At 42.9% G+C, this 19,869-nt stretch overlaps 1 protein-coding gene across 1 annotated transcript in view; it reads left to right on the forward strand.

The window, feature by feature from the left end:
• Window positions 1-19,869, forward strand: part of LOC114562559 (nuclear factor 1 X-type-like) — a 61,184-nt gene that overhangs the window by 29,838 nt on the left and 11,477 nt on the right. Inside the window, exons 2-8 of the mRNA XM_028589009.1 lie at window positions 11,901-11,963; window positions 12,307-12,381; window positions 12,625-12,748; window positions 13,251-13,286; window positions 13,689-13,816; window positions 15,041-15,115; window positions 19,578-19,706. Coding sequence (XP_028444810.1) covers window positions 11,901-11,963; window positions 12,307-12,381; window positions 12,625-12,748; window positions 13,251-13,286; window positions 13,689-13,816; window positions 15,041-15,115; window positions 19,578-19,706 — 630 coding nt within the window. The remainder of the gene's footprint in view (window positions 1-11,900; window positions 11,964-12,306; window positions 12,382-12,624; window positions 12,749-13,250; window positions 13,287-13,688; window positions 13,817-15,040; window positions 15,116-19,577; window positions 19,707-19,869) is intronic.

The following is a 19,869-nucleotide window of genomic DNA, read 5'->3' on the forward strand; positions in this document are numbered from 1 at the left end:
GGAGAAAAAGACTTGGCAGCAGGAACAATGTTTGTTATCACTGTTATCTCAGTGGTGTATTTGGAGGAGTTGGCAACCTTGCTCAGTATCAATTTGTGGGTGTGTGTGTGTGTGTGTGTGTTGAGGATGTTTTCTCACTCTTATCGATGTGTCCTTGGCTATGCAAGTGCACCAGCCTTCTATTAGTGTAATTCACTTTCTTTTATGTATCTTGCAAAGAATTGCAAAGCACTTGGGCTATAAACATGAGGAAAAGAGAACCAGTGTAGGAGGCTTGTAAAAAATAACACTAAAAACAAATATAATGTTAAATAGGGAAGGATGTGGGCAGAAAGCAGGTGGTCAAGACATTTTTAATTTAAAAAGATTGAATGATGTGTTGTAACCAGATGAATACAGACAAAGGGAAATATGAAGTATGATACAGGAAGAGAGCGGAATAGAAAGACAGCTCCAGCATTAGAACATGGGAGAGGCTTACCTTAAAGCACCCTTCTGCTGGCCAGACAGGAAGTGTGTGTAACAGCCTCAGCACAAAGACCCACAGTGTGTATCTGGGCCAGCAGGAAGAGGGACTGAGGGAGAAGAAATCCAAGTCTCAACACAGGCCTTCCCTCGCTCCCCAGCTCTATATCCAGCTCTGTGCTATACTTTAACTGTGACATTTCCAGCTTTCTTTTTTCAAAGCTGCACTCAACTGCTCTGAAGCCTACTGGTTAACTTTACTCCAACTATCTAAACCCAAAGTAAATCAATGCTGTACAGTTTTGTCATGGCTTATTTTCATACTCTGCTGACCCCTATAAATTCTGTGAGCCACCCTTGTAATGTATTTTCTCCTTGCTTGCTTTCTGCAATTTTTTCTGCAATTTTTTCTCATTCTTTTATTGCTGTTCTCTTCTGCTGCAAATATGCATTTTGTTACAGTGCTATGTATTTAGGTTTTTTTATTTTTATTTTCTGACCGTGCTCTGTTCTCTTGCAAATCTACATTCCCCCAGCTCACATATCTTTCTCTTGCGCTGCACTTCCTGCCTCTTTGTATAACGGTGTTCAGCTCCTGATGTTGGAAAGTGTAAGGCATTTTGATTTGAAACACTTTTTTTAAACACGATAGTGTGCTCGCTATGTGTTCGATCTTGCTATCTAAGGGCAAAATAAAGAAGGGATAAGCTCCTACTCACATCTTCATAATATTCACAGCTCCATATTTCACTTTGATTTTATTCACATCACATCTCTCTCCTTTTTCATCTCTTTGTCTCTCTTTTTTCTCAGTTTCTGGCCTGCTTCTCACTACAGTCTACAGAGTGAAGTCTGAGCTAGCTAAGAAGCCTGGCCCAAGGCCTTGTTGCTTTATTTGCATTTCACCATGCTCTCTATGTGCCAGGAAAGTGCCACCTGGTGGTGATAACCTCCTGCTGCAGCCACCCATTCTGTGTGTGTGTGTGTGTGTGTGTGTGTGTGTGTGTGTGTGTGTGTCTGTGTCTGTGTGATGTTTGTATGCCCCCCCCCTTCTTTCCTCCTTCCTTCCCGCTCCCCAGTGTTCCCCTTCTCTTTCCCTTTCCGGCCTTTGTGCAGCTGTATTTATTTGGGCTGGAGCAGAGCTATGCAGAGACACTGGTCCTTAATGCGCTCGGGCCCCCAAGGTGGTTGACGTCTTTAAGCTGAGTAGAGATGGAGGTTGACAGGGTAATAATGCTGGTGTCAACACCACTTACAGGACAGTTATATCAGTATCAACTCAGCGGGGGGACGTTCACACTCTGTTAGGCTGGGTCGTGAACCGTGCTGGGGGCCCCCAGCCTCAGACACACACATGCAGTATGCTCGGGCCTCTGCTAATGAAGCAGGTTAGATGCACATGAATGCAAAATGCTCATACTCATATACAGTAAACACACATTTATACACATATGCTGAACACATCAAGTCACCGTAGGTACATGTTCTTTTGAATACATTCACATCATTACATGTTAGTGTTAGTTTTTAGACAAATTCTTTACGCGTTAAAAGAGATTTATTTATTCATATTTAATCAACTAAGTCAGGCACACTTCATATCAGAGCCTTGTGCGCTTTCTCTCTCTGACACGTGTCAGCTGGAGGAGTACATTTCTGTGTCACAAGTGTGTGTGTGTGTGTGTGTGTGTGTGTAGCTGTGTGTGTGTGTAGCTGAGTGTGTAGCTGTGTGTGTGTAGCTGTGTGTCTTCTTGTGTCTGTTTAAGTAGGATTTTTGCTCCTTGAGCCCTAGTGGTCCTTCAGGACTTTGAGCAGCTGTCCAAAAGCAAGTCTTGTCAGCATGACTCCATACACAGAATCCAATTTACACTCGACTATCAATATTAATTATGATTCAGAGTTGTGTTGGAGGTCTCTGTTACTGCATTGCATAGCAATGATCACAGTAACCAATGTGAGGATAACAGGATTGCCTGCCTAACAAAAGTTACTATTGCCCCACTAAGTGTCTAGCTACCTAAAGGAAATTACAACATACAGAAGCTTGTTTTGCACAGGGCTTTTGAAGTAATTCCAGCTTTGCTTTTATTTTACTGTCTTTAGATACACTTCTTGAGTTCTTGCACTTACAACCTTTGTGTGTAAATTGACTTACTGCCACCAAACCAGAATAACCAGAACATTGACCGCTGACACATAGGGTTCCAGATGCATATTCAAGTTCAGTCATAGCCTACACCAAAATCTTTATAAATACAGATGCTTTGTCACTGTCCTCGGTGTCTGATGTATGGATGTGATGTGCATCAGAATTAAACTTTTCCCTGTCCAGACAAAAATAATTCTTCTGATGCTATTTTATTCTTCACTTCATCTGCAGTTATATTTCTTTCAATAGCCGTAACCTAGAACAAGCTGACAAGGTCCTAATTACTGGCAATGTTAACACAATGCATTGTTTCTGATTTAAGGAAAGCCATGGCACATGTGTGGATACTAAGTCTGTGACTCATTTTCAGCTTAATGCATTAAAATGGTAGAGGAGGGCAACATAAATGAAAACAATATGTTAAGCCTTGATAAACTGGCTTTTGGGAGCACCTCGTTAAAGAATAATAATAAAGTGAAATTAACTGAATTGTGGGAGTTGACTATCAAACCTTTACCAATGTTGATGTCATTGGCACAGACAGCCGAAGTTAGAAGAACCCATTGACAAATCCAAAATACAGCAACGAGTTTTACACATACATGTGAAACCAGGCCAGGTTTATAGACACATGGATAACCGTAGATTCAAACATCCTGTACTTCAGTTCATAACTCTCATGGGATGTCATTTCACAACCCTCTGAGTAAGCATTTGACGTACTTTAAATGCCACAAGTGAATGAGTTCACCCTTAATATGCAGAATATATCCGTTTACTTTTAACCCTTTTAACAAAATTCAAAATTGCTTTTATGTGCTTTTTTTTTACCACATACAGTAATGAAGGACTTAAAATGGTGTAATTGGTATAACTTGGGTTTTCATGCTTTCACTCTTGGAATTTCCCAAAAATTGATTTTCATAGGCTATTGGGTAGGCTAATTTAATAATATCTACCCTGTTTTGGGGATTCTACCTCTGGGCTTACAACCTAATAATTAGCTTAGCTTATATTGTTACAGCTTGGGAATACCCTGGTGACTTTACAAAGCCAATATCTTTGGATAAAGAGAAACAGTTAGGGACCCATTTTTAGGAGGCCCATACTTTTGGGTCCCAACCCAGTGATGGAGAAGCATTACAAAATACTGTGTAGCGGTTTCACACAGGTCCACAGTAATCTGCACTGATGGAGCCAAGAGGTGATAGTGGGGTGAGGATAAGAGGATGAATGGAGAGAGGGAGGAACAACGGGAAGGGGTGAAGGGGATAAAGAAGGAGGGGGGTATACATGGGCATACAGCCAGCCACATACCCCCCATAAAACCTCCACTCAGCACCGCACCCTTTCACTATCACCCACTCCACCCATTCCCTGCAAGTTCATGCACCCTCTCTAGACCCATAACCCCCTCCTTTTCCCTCTCCCACTTTCTTTTGCTCTGTTTCCTATCCTCCATGCTCCCAGCCTTGTAATCCCCCGCTCGCTCCTCTCTCTGCTCCTCCCTCCATCATCCCCCCTCACTTCTCTTCTCGCCTCTCCTCTCCTCTTCCCCTCCATCTCTTGTTTTCTTTCCATCCCTCCCCTCATCTCTCAGCATCCCTCTCTCCTGGGTCTTCTTGCTGTGGTGTGGAGCTGTTGGCAGAGCATGGGCGCAGGCGGCACACAGACGGGAGCACAGATGGGCAGCAAGCTGCGCAGGGCGGCCAGGCACACCTGCTCCACACACACACACACACACACACACACACACACACACACACACACACACACATATATACAGAGCCCTACTCTGCCACCTTGTCACACAGCCTGCCTAGCTGGCAAAGGAACACAAATACACACAGACACACGTGCATACATACATGCATTCATTTATACATCCATACGTACATGCAAATGTTTGTGCATACACAGATTTGTATATGAATACTGTAGTTTATATACTATGCAAACAGTGTTTTTTATACACACGTAATACTTAATTTCACCATAGAATGTTTCAGTTTCCGCTGACATTTTTATTCTCTTATGACTCTTTAAGATTTCACTTCTAAGTAACTTAAAGGTTTTTGCTTCCAACAGAGTAAACACTAGAAAAGGTCACATTCACACTTCTGGTTCACCACATAGGGATCTGGTTAACACTTTTAGGACAAAAGCATTACTACACACACATACACTAAACAGTAGCAATGATAAAGACTTCTTACCACTGAAACAGAAATATACCCTCATATGACACAGACATAAATAATTAAAGACTAAAATGGAAAAAAAATATATAAATAAAAAATAAAAATAATAATAAAATAACGTCCAATAAAAGAGCTGAGTGAACATCTGTGTGGGATAGCCAGGGGGATTAGGAGGGTTTGGAACATTTTAAGCGCATTAAGGATTAAAAAAAGGTCAGAATGTTTAGCAACATACCGATAAACCTCTTAAGCGAAACCCAATTGGGATGCTGTACCGCGTTATCCTGTGTTTTGGGGAGGAGGAGAGAGGAGAGGGGGAGAGTCGAGTTGACATTTGTTCCAACAAGGAGGGAAATCTGTAAAACAGTCTGTGCACACACAGTACATGCAGCTACACACACACACACACACACACACACACACACACACACACACACACACACACACACACACACACACACACACATGCACATATGGACACATGCTGATTTAATGTGGCTACAGTAGATCAGCTCACTTATTGGTTTGTATGTTAATGTTAGGAGTGTGCATGCTTGTACTGCACAGACTCACAAATGACCAGCACTGTTTATGCTTTTGTCAAACAGTGGTGTGCCACTGCGGAGCCCACTTTTCATTTTTGACCTTGACTTTTACTCTGGTTTTATCCCATGTTTGTAATCAGTAGTTCTTACATTTCAACACTTGGGATAAATGTAATTTGTGCATTTGTGTTTTGTCTGTTACTGTAGCCTGTGTGCACCGTTCTTTTAGGGCATGTTTGAATGTGTTTTTTAATCTGGTCTTTTTTCAGGTGAGCTTTAGTTCACTGCTTTATTCTGCTCTCGCCACACAGAGTGACAGACTGGCTACACTCTCCGACTCTCTATCACTAATCGGTCAACAGTACAATCTAACAGGTCACGGAGCCAAAAACTAATCCACAACTGGTAGATGGATGGTGGGTTGGTTGGTTGGTTGGTTGGTTGGTTGGTTGGTTGCTTCCTTGGCGGGATGTGTGGTTTGATAGACAGGGTAACATATTTGGTTGTTTTTTCTGACCCTGGACATCAACAGTGCATCAGGTAATCACAGGGGGAAGAGTAGAGAAGTGAAGTGAATGAATAGAAGATGATGTGGTGGGGCTTGAGAATGAATAGTTGTGTTGGTTGAGAACAGGGATGGAGGGTACAGCACTGTATATGTCAAGGCCATGATGACAGGTTGTGTTGATTGTGGTAAGGGTCGTGAGATTTGCCCTGGAGCCTGCAGGGAAATTCAGTAATCAGCAACCAATGACAGTAGCCGTCATGAAGCTCCAGCCACAAAGAACCACTACAGTTAGAAAGCGGGCTCCAAGACAACCAACCACAGCAAGCCTCGACATATCAACTTACCATATGCTAATGTGTTAGCAAACATTTAGTCATATTTCTTGCTACATGTCAAATTTAGGTCCAATATCAGCACAGGTTTGGTCTGCCAACTCCAACCAACCGAGTTATCTCGTTCTTTTCATCTTACTGGAACTGGAACTTACTCTCTTCACCAGCTCATTTACCTTGGCTCTACAATACAGAACAAGATTTAGTTGTGAAGAAGCATCTTTTTTTTTTTACTGATCATCCGTTGAAAGTCACTGTTTTCACATTGGTGAAATCAAGTACAAATGAGAAATTCAGCACAAAGCAGAATTGCTAGTTAATGAATAATCTTTAAATCTGACTTTAATAAGTTGGAGGGGAAAGCTCAGTTTCTGCTAATGACTTTGGCACCCATTGCCCCAACTGCTACATCAAGATTGACTCATAAACTGAACCATGTAGAGTCAGTCTTGCCAATCCAGTGTCAAGTGGGACTGGGGCTTTGTGTAAAACCAGGTGAAACAGATGTAGATGACATCTGTGCCAAATCAGACCCAAATAGAGAAAAGCCTAACGTGATGGTTACAGTGGTTATTCAGTTTCATTTGCAACGATTGTCAAACATAGTTGGTTATCGAAAATTAAGTAAAGTCCTAACAGTCCTACATGTGCTTCTTGTTTGTACTATATGTCAGGTCACACTGTGTACACTCAGTTTTTATCAGTGTAGTTGTTTTTAAAAATCCACTGGTGTGAGGGGGCTACAGGGTAGGCTCAAAGGTTTGAGGTTAGAGATGGGGTTGCTGGAGGTGGAGGGGCATCCAGGGGGGACTGCAGGACTATGATTGGGGTTGCTGAAGGGAGGGCTTTGGGGGGCTGCGGTGGGAAGATAAGGGGTTGGATGTGTGGTTAGGAGGCTGGGGAGGGGGGAGAGGGGGTTGAGGCTGCTGTTGTAGGCTGCAGAGTGGTGATAACCAGCAATCAGACCTCCTCTGTCTTACCTCCCTCTCCCCCTGTCTTCCACACTTCTCTACCCAGCTATATGATGCACTGTTGGACAATGAATGATGTAGTGCTGCGTTGTAAGTACAGTGTTAGTTGGCTAAGGAGCCTGAGCTCAGAAAACTCGTAAACCAACATATATCTTTCTGTTTTACGTACTGTGAGAGCTGATGTGGTTAGGCCCGTCGAGGCCTCAGGGTGATGTTGAGGACAGCTATCAGTGTCACTGCTACTGCACATATCTGCTTGACAGTCTCTTATCTACAATGAGTCTCAGTTTTCACTCCTTGGTCTTTCACACCTCGGCAACAGCAGAACATGTTGGGATCATGACAGGCCAACAATACGCCATTTAAGAAACAGTAAGGGTTTCCAAATGCTGGGTTTTTCCAAAATGTGATATGTCCATATTGAAATACAATTGTTCTCTGTTACTTAGTAAGATATACAGTGCATGATTTAAGATTTAAGAAGTAGTATACTATTAAGGTATTATAAAGAAAGGTTTAGTTTAAAAATATCCTGGCTTAATTTGTCCCCTTCATATTTTAGAACTTAGCATACTAAAACAGACTTTTTAAGTTTTGCAACCTTCTTCACATTTAAAATAAACATAACTGAGCATCAGTGCCACACTTAAGTTGTTTCATCTTAATGCCATTGGTAATCAGACAAACTCAGTCCACTTTTCATAAATGTCGGCAATTAAAGTATTGAAAGATAGTAAATGTAGATATGATAGTAGAGTAATACAAACCTAATAGAAGCAGGCTTAACTAAAGTCACTTTTTGAGATTTCTTTACTCTATCTTGAACTTCCATCGGTGATAGTACATTCCTTTAAAGTTGTGTGAAGGTTTGTGGCTGCAAAGTGCACCCTGCAACTTACACTTTAGACTATTGGATGTCTCTGGAGCATTCTATATTGTACATACATACAGTAATGTGGCTGTGTATCTACCCAGGGCATGTATGGTGCGAGAAATAGAGTGTTTACAATATTGTAGAGCCCTGTGGTGAAATACTACACAACGGCAAAAGGTCCAGTGAAGTCAGGTTGTTTTTCAACAGCTTTCATTGGCCGCCATATATGTTTACTCTGAGTGTGTACCTCAATGTTTGTCCACGTATGAGTGTGTGTTTGAAAGTGTCTGGGTACGTACGCTGCCTCGTATGTTTGGAGTGAATGCCGTCAGTTAGCTGGAATGTGGCGCTACCGCCAATGCTAAGATGGCTGCCAAGCTCTAAGATGGCTGCCAGGATTACACCCAGCCAGTGAGAGACAGAGAAGAGGAGAGATTCTGCATGAGAAGAGAGGGGAAAAAGAAGCTCTCTTTCATTTCTGTGCTCTTTCTTTCTTTCATTCTCGCTCTCGTCTGTCTCGCCCCTCTCTCTGTGGATAAGCAGTGCTTCGTAGGCAGCGAGACAGGTCTGTTATTGTTTCTGCTCAGTAATCTGTGGCTTAGTGTGGCTGCAAGGCAAGTGCTGCTGGCAGGAGTCTGTGTGCTCTGTTATCACCTACAGCCTGCAGATAAACACCTCCTTTAGCTAGCTTGCTAGCTAGCTGACAGAACTAGCTAGGCCTGAATGGATGGGCAATAGCATTCGCCCCCCCCAGACACGTGGTCACAAATATGGAGGAAATACATACAGCGGATTATTCATAAACAAACACACACACACACACACACACACACACACACACACACACACAGCATATTTAACAGCCTGGACAAGAATGCTTGCACAAACTTTTCTCAGTACTACTCTTGTTACAAAACCTCATATTGCACCCTTCTATTTCAGCCTGCAGCTCCTCCAGGTATAATTGTTGCCCTCTGTTGCCAAAAAATTGCATGTTTGTGTCTGCACATGAGTGCTTTCGTAGACCAGTCATAACAGGTGTTTGTTTATGCAGATTCAAAATGTGTGCATGTGTTTGTGTTGCTCTGCTAACATTTGATCCCAAGAGGAAGAGTTTTGCCTCAACTTTAACATACTCCCAGCCAGACTGGCTGTGTGTGTGTATGCGTGCGTGTCCGTGTGTGTGTGTGTGTATGTGTGCGTGCGTGCGTGCGTGTCCGTGTCCATGCAAGGATTACAACATGTATTAAAGGGGCCAGAGGTGTATTGGTAAAAAAAGAGGTGGGTAAACTATAACTTCTGTGATCAGGTGGACCACGACGTGGTCACCCGGTAAGGTGGGCCACTGCCTACCGGTGTATGTGTATCCTGATGACGTCGCTAGAGGCTATCATTTGACGCTACTACCAAGGGTATCACTGGTTGTTCCCTCATAGGTCACACAATCACTATTCAATTCATACATTAATCTAAGTTCTTGTTAAAGAGACTCAAGAAGGAATAATATGGTTGAAATCTATAAAGTTTACTAAATGACAAAACAGAGAACAAAAATATTTAAGAGAGATATAGAGGGAGGCTCATACAGTATCCATGGCTTCCAATGCATAATACGTAATGATTATGGGTTTAGGGATTTGGGATTATTTTCATAGTTGATAAATCTGTTATTTTCTCAATTAATCGATTAGTTGTTTGGTCTATATGTCAGAAAAATGTGGAAAATATGGATCAGTGTTTCCCAAAAGTCCAGGATGACGTCCCTAAAATGTTTCGTTTTGTCAACAACTCAAAGATATTCAATCACAGAAAGAAGACACTAGAACATATTCACATTTAACAAGCTGACATCAGAGATTTTTTTACTTTTGTCTTAAAAATGACTCAAACCGACAAATTGATTATCAAAATAGATGTTGATTACAGTTTTTAACAATTGCTAATGTAGCAGGTGCAGATTGACGACACAAGGATGAATCTGGTGCCACAAATTTTAATTTAAATATAACTCAGTTTCTGTAATTAACAGAAGAAAGAAAATTTAAGTTGCACTGTACTTTCCACAAGCGTAATGGCTGCCGACATTAACAGACGCTTTTGCAAAACCTGTTACTTGTAACATGGGCTAATGGGAAAAGGTAGAGCTGACTTGTTGAGTCAGTGGCATGAATCTACGTGAACCAAATGTACCTCAAAAACATGAAGTTTAGTAGTGTTTTCCGAGCTCACCCACTTTGGGCTTGTAGCCGAGGCCGTTTGCTGGCATCAGGAGGAGGGCTGCTGTCTTGACGGTGCTTAAACAATTGCCGGGTAGCCATATTTACAATTCATTCATCATTACATGAGACATGTAGGCTAGTTTGGGCTAGTGACCATAGACAGTAGCTAGTGACTGACGAATCTGGATGCAGTCTGCTGCTTCCTGCTGGATACGCTGGAGATGCTCGATGGTGGTAAAGCCCGAAACGTTGACTTGAAGGCAGTGCTGCGACCATTGACTTCATGACTACAAGGCACCTAACATTGCCTAATCCTAGTGACTTCGACGTTGGGGGCTTAAATCACCAAACACCGCAAGAGATTGGTCAACACAAACAGTAATGCAGCGCAATATGAAAGACTTCGTCTTAGGTTTAACAACCTATGAAACTACTAATGAACAATATGAAACTAAAACGACATAATAATAATATTTAAGCTTAATTTAAAATGGCTTAGGAACTATAGGCAATTTAGAGGTGGATAAACTCAATTTAGAGGTGGATAAACGCTATTTAGAGGTGGATAAACGCTATTTCCGAATTTTGGGAGGTGCGTAAACGGCGTTTACGTGCGTTTAGCCTCCACTACATCTCTGAAAGGGGCGTTATGCAGTTTTGGCAATATCTTTGCTGTTTGCTCGCAAGTTTCTCTATAGAGCTCCCCCTACAGCTTCGGAATAGATATTTGGCAACACTGTGTAAAAGCTCGCTTGGTCAGTCTGCCGTTTCCTCTTTCTCTGTTCCTCCGACAATGCTTTCCTAGCTTTCTGCTTCTTTTTTTCCGGCTCAGCCATGACTAGCCGGTTCCTGGATGGGGGCGTGTATGTGTGCAGTGCCTAAAGCAATTTGTTACATCGCGAGACCTGATGCTGAGGCCGGCGGCTCGCCAGCCAAAAGTTGCAAGGGTGGTTTTTCCGATCACAGGCGCTAGGGGGGAGTGTCATACATACATATACATACATATATATAAATAAATAAGTCATATAACCATTCCAATGACTGTTCAGTTAAGGTAAATTAAGCTAAAAAATCTGCATAGTTCCCCTTTAAAGTATGAAACAGAAAAAACGAAAGAAACAGCTTGAGAGAGAGGTATGTGTGTGTGTGTGTGTGTGTGTGTGTGTGTGTGCGCATGCGTGCGTGTGTGTAAGGTGCTCTGTTTACGCAGACTAAATCCCTACCAGCAAGAAGGTATTAAATAGGATTAGGGCAAGGGATATGATTGCGTGGTTAGATACTAAATGGCATAGCAGCACACTGTAAATCGTTGCACCTTAAGTCAGGAGAGACAGTGGGAGATGGGAGAGAACATTCTTAGATACAAGACTGTCACACAAAAATGTGTAAATTCACACACACACATACACTCACAAGATGTATACCGTACCCCAGCACACACTTCAAGTCCCTCTTATTCCCTCTCACACCTCAAATATCTTGGTCTTGGCAGCATGGATACATTACATAGTTATGATTCACAGAGACATTGTACACTTACCAGTATGTTTTTGATTACTTTTTTTTTAGCATACAAACCAGATCCTAACCATTTGTCTTTCTCTACTCTCCCCTCCCTGTCCCTGTTTCTGTGTAGAATCTGGACAATCAGACAGCTCCAGCCAACAGGGGGACACAGACATCAAACCACCGCCCAATGGTAGGTACACACACACACACACACACACACACACACACACACACACACACACACACACAGAGAGAGATCCATGTCCAAACACTGTCAAATCAGCATACTAAAATTGATTCCATCATGCTTATCAGTCTTAACGTATTCCAATTATGGATCCAATTAGCAAACACACTCACACAGATGTTGATCCACAAACATAGTTGCAGATGGTCGCCCTCTCAAAGGGATGTGATTTTCAGGGCTTCTTCCAATTTTTTCCATGAATTCCATAAATTTCTGATGTGGTGTTATTTTTCTCTAAAGCCTTTGTGTCTGTATGTAAGTCCTGATAGTATCCTTTTCTTTACAGGGCACCTGAGTTTCCAGGACTGCTTCGTCACCTCAGGGGTGTGGAACGTGGCAGAGCTGGTCAGAGTGTCACAGAGTAAGTAAAACGATATGGAGAGAGGCGGCAGGAAAACTATTACAATGCCCACAGTATGATTTGTGGCTTTGAATTGACAAAACAACACTATTTTGATAATATTCTTATACTGAAGGAACCCAGTTCAATCCAGTGTATTCCTTTTAAGTTGATGTTACTGGATATTCTGGAATATAATTACATATCATCTTAACTCATTCTTGCTCTCCTTGCCCCTCTTTCTATTATTTTTCTCCCTGTTAGCACCTGTAGCCACGGCGTCAGGTCCTAACTTCTCGCTGGCTGACCTGGACAGCAGTCCCAGCTACTACAACATCAACCAGGTGGCTCTGGGGCGACGCTCCCTCACTTCCCCTCCTTCCACCAGGTACACAGTCCGGACTATGATTTCACACAGACAACAGTAGTGTACGGGTGTTAGGAGATGTATGTTGCTCACGAAACACCAGTGACCATTATACAAGTCCAGCTGTCTGCCATTAGAGGAGTCTCTTGTGGCTGAAGCCACCATGTGGCAGTAGCAGTGCTACCTTGCTATGCGATCTGCTGTGAAGCCAAGTGCAGACTGAAGTGTGAAATCACAGTAATATCTGCCAACGGTTTAGCGCTTTGTATCGCAAAGATGACTTTACTGGCACGTAAAGTACCCCATTTCATTGAGTTTTCTTGCTAAAAATGGCATTTGGTACTACAGTCCATTCCCAGTCTTGGAATCTGTCTTAAACCTCATATATATGTTTGTGTGTCTCCCTGTTAGCTGCCCTCCTCTTTATGAATGTGTGATGGCTTTTTCTGCTATTTCCCCATTTGTGTCTTTCTTAACATTTCTCTTTCTCTCTTCTTACCTCTGTCATCTGCTGTCACTTTAGGTCTGAGGTGGAGTTGTACGCAAACCTTCCACGGAGGTAGTTATAAACACCTACAAAGACACAAACTAATGGGACACACGCACAGAACCACACACACATATATATAGAGAGAGAGTCTTACTGTGTGGCTGTCTGTGCTTTCTAACTTTTCTTTCCATTTTCTCCTTTTTCATTTGTAGTTTTGACATTTCTTGTGCTTTGTCTGTTCTGCCCCAAGACTTTGCGACTTTGTTTCCCCTACGATGCAAAACCTGAAGCCTCTTTAAACGTTAAAGTGCTTGTCTATATGATTATTTTCAAGTTGTCAGTTCTGCAAGGTATTTTATCCTTAATCCATACATTCCTTGTCATTAGAAAAACAAATCATGGCTCCTCTCCCCCTCTCTTTCTGCCTTCCACCTCTCCTTCACTCTCCAAACCTCCTTCCCATGGCCTCAGCTCCACCAAGAGGAAGTCATTAGACGACAGTGAGCTGGAGAGCCCCACAGATGATGTTTTCTACCCTGGACGCTCGCCTGCTGCCAGCTCCTCCCAGTCCAGTGCGTGGCCCAACGACATGGATGCAGGTACCCTCTATCCCACTCCCACCTGCCACCAGCTAGGCAAGCATCATGAAACATTTTCACACTCCTGCTTGACCCTCACCAAAGTTCAACCTATGCCTCCATCTGACTTTGTCTCTTCTCCACACTCCCTACCTCAATTTCCTACCTTCACTCTGGTGATTAACATATCCCTGAACATCCCTCAAACTCTTTCACTCACCCACCAACCACCTTTCTTAAGGCCTTCTACCTCAGTCAGTATACCTTAGAGACACGGCAACACCCAAGACTGCAGCTCCTGAATACCAAAGAGAGATTAAAGATGGATACTTTGTTTAAAAATATGAGGAGTGCTCTATTTATCTAATATTGAAAGGGGTGACCGAGATTGACCACGGCCTATTGGTCACAGTGTCTAGCGATATAAAGCAAAAGCACTAGTAGCACAAGTAGTTTAAACATATAATACCCTGCCATATATTTAAGCACGTAAACCATGTAGATTTGAAATAGAAATGCTTTTCTCAGGTTTGTCTCTGACAAAGACATATGAATACCTGCCAAAATAAAGGTGACTAAGAAAAACAATGAAAGGCCAGGTTTAGGTCTTGTCAAGAAAAAATATAATTGGCAATAAAATCGTTACACAGTCATCATGTGGTGAGGCTTTTTACACTGATTTGACTGTCTCTTCCTCTGTTGTGTAGTCACTGGGTTTAAACACATCAACATGTTTTAAATTATAGTCTGGGCCATTTTTTGGTCAACATTTCAACACCATCACAATAACCCCAGACAACTGAATTTATCATGGATAAATGGTGCTATATGCTATCCACCAAATAGCTTCAGACATCGGGAATATAAATGCCAAGATGCATCAAGGATGAAACAACAGCTTACAGCAGCCTGTATTTAGGCTTTATGTCAATGGTTCCATTGTTTTGGCAGTAACCACTACCTCTGGGATTCAGCTTTGGACATTGCCCTCTTTATTCTACCTCCTTAGTAATCCATATCTCATCCCTCCAACAACCCAATAACTCCACGAAAGAAACCCTCTCTTGTTCACCTCCTCACTCCAAAATCTCAAGGCTTCATATTTACTCATCCTCATCTTAAAGCCCTGATCCCACATACAGTTTACCTGATGTTGTGTCAATTATCAGTCATTCACTACCTCCATCTGTCTTTCTCTCACTCTCCCCCTATCTCATTGTTAACAATACCCTTCTCCACTTTCAGTGCAGCACCATTTGGCGAGTGTGCAGGAGAGGAAGATAAAACATGAAAACGATGGCGTGCAGTTTCCTTACCATGGTTAGAACAACATTGATTACACTCATATATTTGCTATTTATTAGCCTATGTAGCTCAGTCATTCCTCTGTGTATGTGTGTATATGTACATACAGTGGATGTACATATATATATATATTATATACTGTGTGTGTGTGTGTGTGTTTATATGTGAGTTGTATGATGTCTGTGGTAAGGACAATTGTAGTGTACCCAAAAAGTTTGGTAATGTTTAATTGTTATCAAATTGATTTTATTGCTGCTGATCAAAATGTAAATTAGTTCACATAACATTCCATGTGACGTACAGCAGGACTGTCAAGGATTATCCCGCTCAGGCTTTACTTTCTGTGTGAAACATAAGGCTACACTTGGCTCACCTAAGATCCTTGGCTATATCTCTCTGAAGTCATGTCAGTCCTCCCAGTGGCACTTGAATTGACAGATGTCACCAGGCTAACACTGACAACACCAGCAGGCATATTCACATGCTGTGCCCATTCTGCCTCACTTGCACACACATGCACAGTGACTCACTCATAAACCTACAGACTGTCCCACACATGCACAAACATAAACTAACCACAGAGCCCTCCCCCCCCCCCCCCCCCCCCACACACACACACACACACACACACGCACACACACACGTTGACTTACACACTTATGCAGACTTTCACACATTGAAACACATGCTTATCGTATTCCCCACCCCTGCAGGTGTTCAGGTGCCTGCCTTTCCTCCATCCCTCAGTCGTTCCATCCCTCCCTTGCTTCAAATCCCTCATTAAGACGCTTACCGTCTGTGGATCAGAGGTGTAAAACCCTTCCTCCTGCTCCATAGCTCTCCCTTCAAACCTCCATCCCTGTCTCCCTTCTGTCTAATTGAAAACGTGTACAGCAGGAGGGACCCTGGGGAGAGAGAAAACATGTCAGAGGAAAGAAGGAGGAGAGAGAAGCAGAAAGCAGGCAAGTGGGAGGTGAGACAGGGAAGAGAGGAGACGTTGGTGTACTCAAATGGTGATAGCTAATGAGAGAGAAGGGTTATCAGGATGTGAACTAGAGCCAAAAGCCCAGGTTAGGTTTTGCCCCAGTCTACTCTCACTCGAGCCTTAGCGGCTGCTCTCCTGCTCCCGCTCCACTTAGCTGTAAATGTAATTAAGAGGCTGCTCATCAGAGCCACAACAGAGGCTGCTGCACGCCTTAGCGCACCCGAGCCTCACCTCCCATCTTTCCTGTCTCTCACACTCTCTCTCTCTCTCTCTCTCTCTCTCTCTCTCTCCCTCCCTTACTCTCCATAATGCACCACACACAGCCGTGTACACCTCCTAATGAGTTTGGCAAATAGAGGTGTGGAATAGCGTGCAAATCTGGACCCTTTACCCAATTAATTTACAAAATCCTAGTGAAAAATTAGGAAACCAAAAGTGTTTGTAATTATAAGCCGTTGTTTTTGTGTGTTTGTTTGGAAATAGTTAACAGTAGCTAGCGCAAAACATGGTCCACACTCGACAAACCAAGGCAAAAGGAGAGTTGGAGGTATAGGAGAGCAAGAATGGAGGGAGTAGAGAATGTGTGATTTTGGTACGGTGTGTATCCGATTTTCCAAAGGATCCCACCTGCTACAGGCAAAGCTCATCTGGGAATTCCTGTCCAGGTGGGGGGTATGTAAACAAGCAAGCACAAACACATACACACAAACACACACAAACAAAAACAAACCAAGGGGCTTCTTAAAAAAAAAAAAAAAAAAAAACACTCACACACAGGTGTACCTCGCCGTCTGTCCACAGCACCATTGACTCCCTCCGTAACCAACAGAGCACACGCAACCAGCAAAACACACACACACACACACACACACACACACACACACACACACACACACACACACACACACACACAGATGTATGAAGATGCATTTATACATAAATCACACAAACAGAATTACATTCAGAAATACACATGCTAGATTTGTGCACACATCACAAAGCCCCCCACACACACACACACACACACACACACACACACACACACACACACGCGCACACACACACACACACACACACACACACACACAAACACACACAGCTGAAGCATGGTCCCAGATGGTGTTTCTGTGCATGTGTAGCCTTGGGATCCGTGAGGATGCTGGAGACATCTGCTCCACAGGGGCTAGAATAGAAGGGGGGGGGCGGGGCTTAGTGGAGGCAAATGAAACAACCATGATTTCATATTAGTTCCAAATGATTGTGAAATTTTCCTGAGACACCAGAGACTTGTTGTGGTGGGGGCCTTTCTTGGTGCTCTTGGTGAGTTAAATGTTACAGGCCTGTAGAGGGATATGGCTGGATGTACATATGTGGTTTAAATCACTGGGGAGAGGAGACATCCCTGACTTTCCTTCACTTGTTTAAACCACTATCCTGTCTTTCCCAACTCTGTGTGTGTGTGTGTTTGTGTGTGTGTGTGTGTGTGTGTGTGTGTGTGTGTGTGTGTGTGTGTGTGTGTGTGTGTGTGTGTGTGTGTGTGTGTGTGTGTGCGTGCGTGCGTGTGTGTGTGTGTGCGTGTGCATGCTTCAGAGGCGCATCTGGTGGCAGGCCTGTTAGTGCAAAGAGACAGAAGGGTCATCATGGGAGCGCTTGATTGGTTGCCAGTGAAAAACTAAGGCTTGCCAGGAGAGGAAATAGTGCATTTGTGGCACATACACACACAAACCAGATCAGACCATTGCACAGTCTCTGAAGCACCGAAATACTGTCTTTCACATTCCCCTGGTGACAGTGACAGTGCTATAACGTCCTATATTTACAGATGTCAGTCTTCATCTGATCTTCTTTGTGTTTCCTGGCTCTGATTTCTATACTTCAAATTCACTTTATACTTCCAAAATACAAGCACACAACTACCTCTCTGAAGCCATGACTGTTTATTCTACAGTATAAGGTTCTGATCTTCCCCAGTTCTCTCCCCTCCAGTGCCTATCCTTGTTTAAGTCTCTGCAGGCTGCTCTTATTTCCAGTTTGCTCCTACCAGTTTGACAGTGTCATAGCAATCACAGCTAACTATTGGTGTCAGAAGTGGGATCAGGGTTGTCTTCATGCTTGGAATCTGTCTGACAGTACAATACGCCCACAGACTCCCGCTACAGTGGGGGGAAAGAAATATATGTCTGCTAAAGACATAAATGGTTCACACATATTCACTCCCACCTGCTTGAGACTTAACTCTTTCACACAAGGAAGGAAGGTTTTACACGCCCCCACACTCCCATATACTTTCACACATCTCCAGCTGGAGAACTGAGCAGGAATCATATTTAATGCCTTGTTTGATGCGGAGGGGCCACAGAAATAGACTACAAAACAAGAGTCTAAAAAAAGTTTCAAAAGAGAACATTATCAAATCACTCACTTGTTAGGAAGATTAGAGGAAAACTTAATGGAAAATAAATGTGCATGTTTCGTCATTTAAATGTGGCTGTGTTGTAACGGTTGTTTTTTGTGCAGACGCGTGCTTTCGAGTGTGTTCAGATGTCGAGTGTGTGAGTGTGTGTGTGTGTGTGTGTGAGCAAGAGATAATAACCATATTTAACATCTTATGACATTCCAATTTCATACATGTCGTCAGAGCAACGCATTGAAAAACAAGACGCTGCTGCATTTTTCACAGGTTCTGCTTTGCTCTCTCGCTCCCTTACATATTTTCATGTCTCCCACGTTCTTCTCGCCTCTCTTTCTCTCTCTCTATCCCTCTGACTCCTCTCTCTGTCCGTCTGCTTGTCTTTCGCACTCAGCAGCTGCCGTGTCCATACTGTACAGTGTGTGCTATTTCTGAATGAAGCCTTCTTCTCGTGCAGCCATCCTGTGAGCTTCACTGAAGCCAGACCACAACTAGCTGACTGTGGCTGTATGGTGGCCATGCTCATACACAGAGAAAGCCTGGAGTTGGCACCTGACAGACAGAGAGAGAGAGAGAAAGAGATGAGACAGAAAAACATAGACAGTGGCACAATAGAGGTTATTATAGCTACAGATGTGCTTTGGCTCCAAAACAAAGACCAGATTCAGATTGGCTTTTTCCTTTGAAGACATACACTTGGGATATGAAATATTGCTCAGCCCTTATTATATGACTATAAAGCTGGGAGTAAAGAATCCTACAGTATATCTCAGAATGACTTATTACAGCATAGAGTCCTCTGGTCTGGACTTATTAAAACTAGCAGAAGTTAATGGCAGACAGCCAAAAGGACAGGGAGCAATGCACTGCCATCAACCAATGAGGAAATTAAATAATCTAAACAGAAAATCATGATTGTTTAAGTCCCCTCAAATAAAAATCGAATCATTTTTTTTTTTATTTTTTTTTTTTAGTGTAGCCAATTAAAGAAGCAACATTTTGTTGATTAAAACCACCTCTCTCTTTTCCTCCCTCTTCCCCCCCACTTTTTTTGTTGATCACATTTTTTTTTTTTTTGCCAGGACTGTCCTCGCCTGGTTCACTTAAGAAGCCGGGGAAGTTTGATTTCAACGCCCTGACTTCCCAGACGAGGTCCCCCCGCATGGCGTTCACACACCACCCGCTGCCTGTGCTGGCAGGAGTGAGACCAGGTGAGAGCCCTGCCATGAACCCAACAACCCCAATCCCCCTTTTATAATCTGAAAAAGAGAGAGAAGGAAAGGGAGTGTCAAACGTGATTCTAGATTGCCATATTTACACCTCAAAAATTCCTCTGGAAACAATCAATTCTACAATCGTGTGCCTGTAAATGAA

This window comes from Perca flavescens, chromosome 2 (genome assembly GCF_004354835.1).
Source record: "Perca flavescens isolate YP-PL-M2 chromosome 2, PFLA_1.0, whole genome shotgun sequence".
Classification (NCBI taxonomy): domain Eukaryota; kingdom Metazoa; phylum Chordata; class Actinopteri; order Perciformes; family Percidae; genus Perca; species Perca flavescens.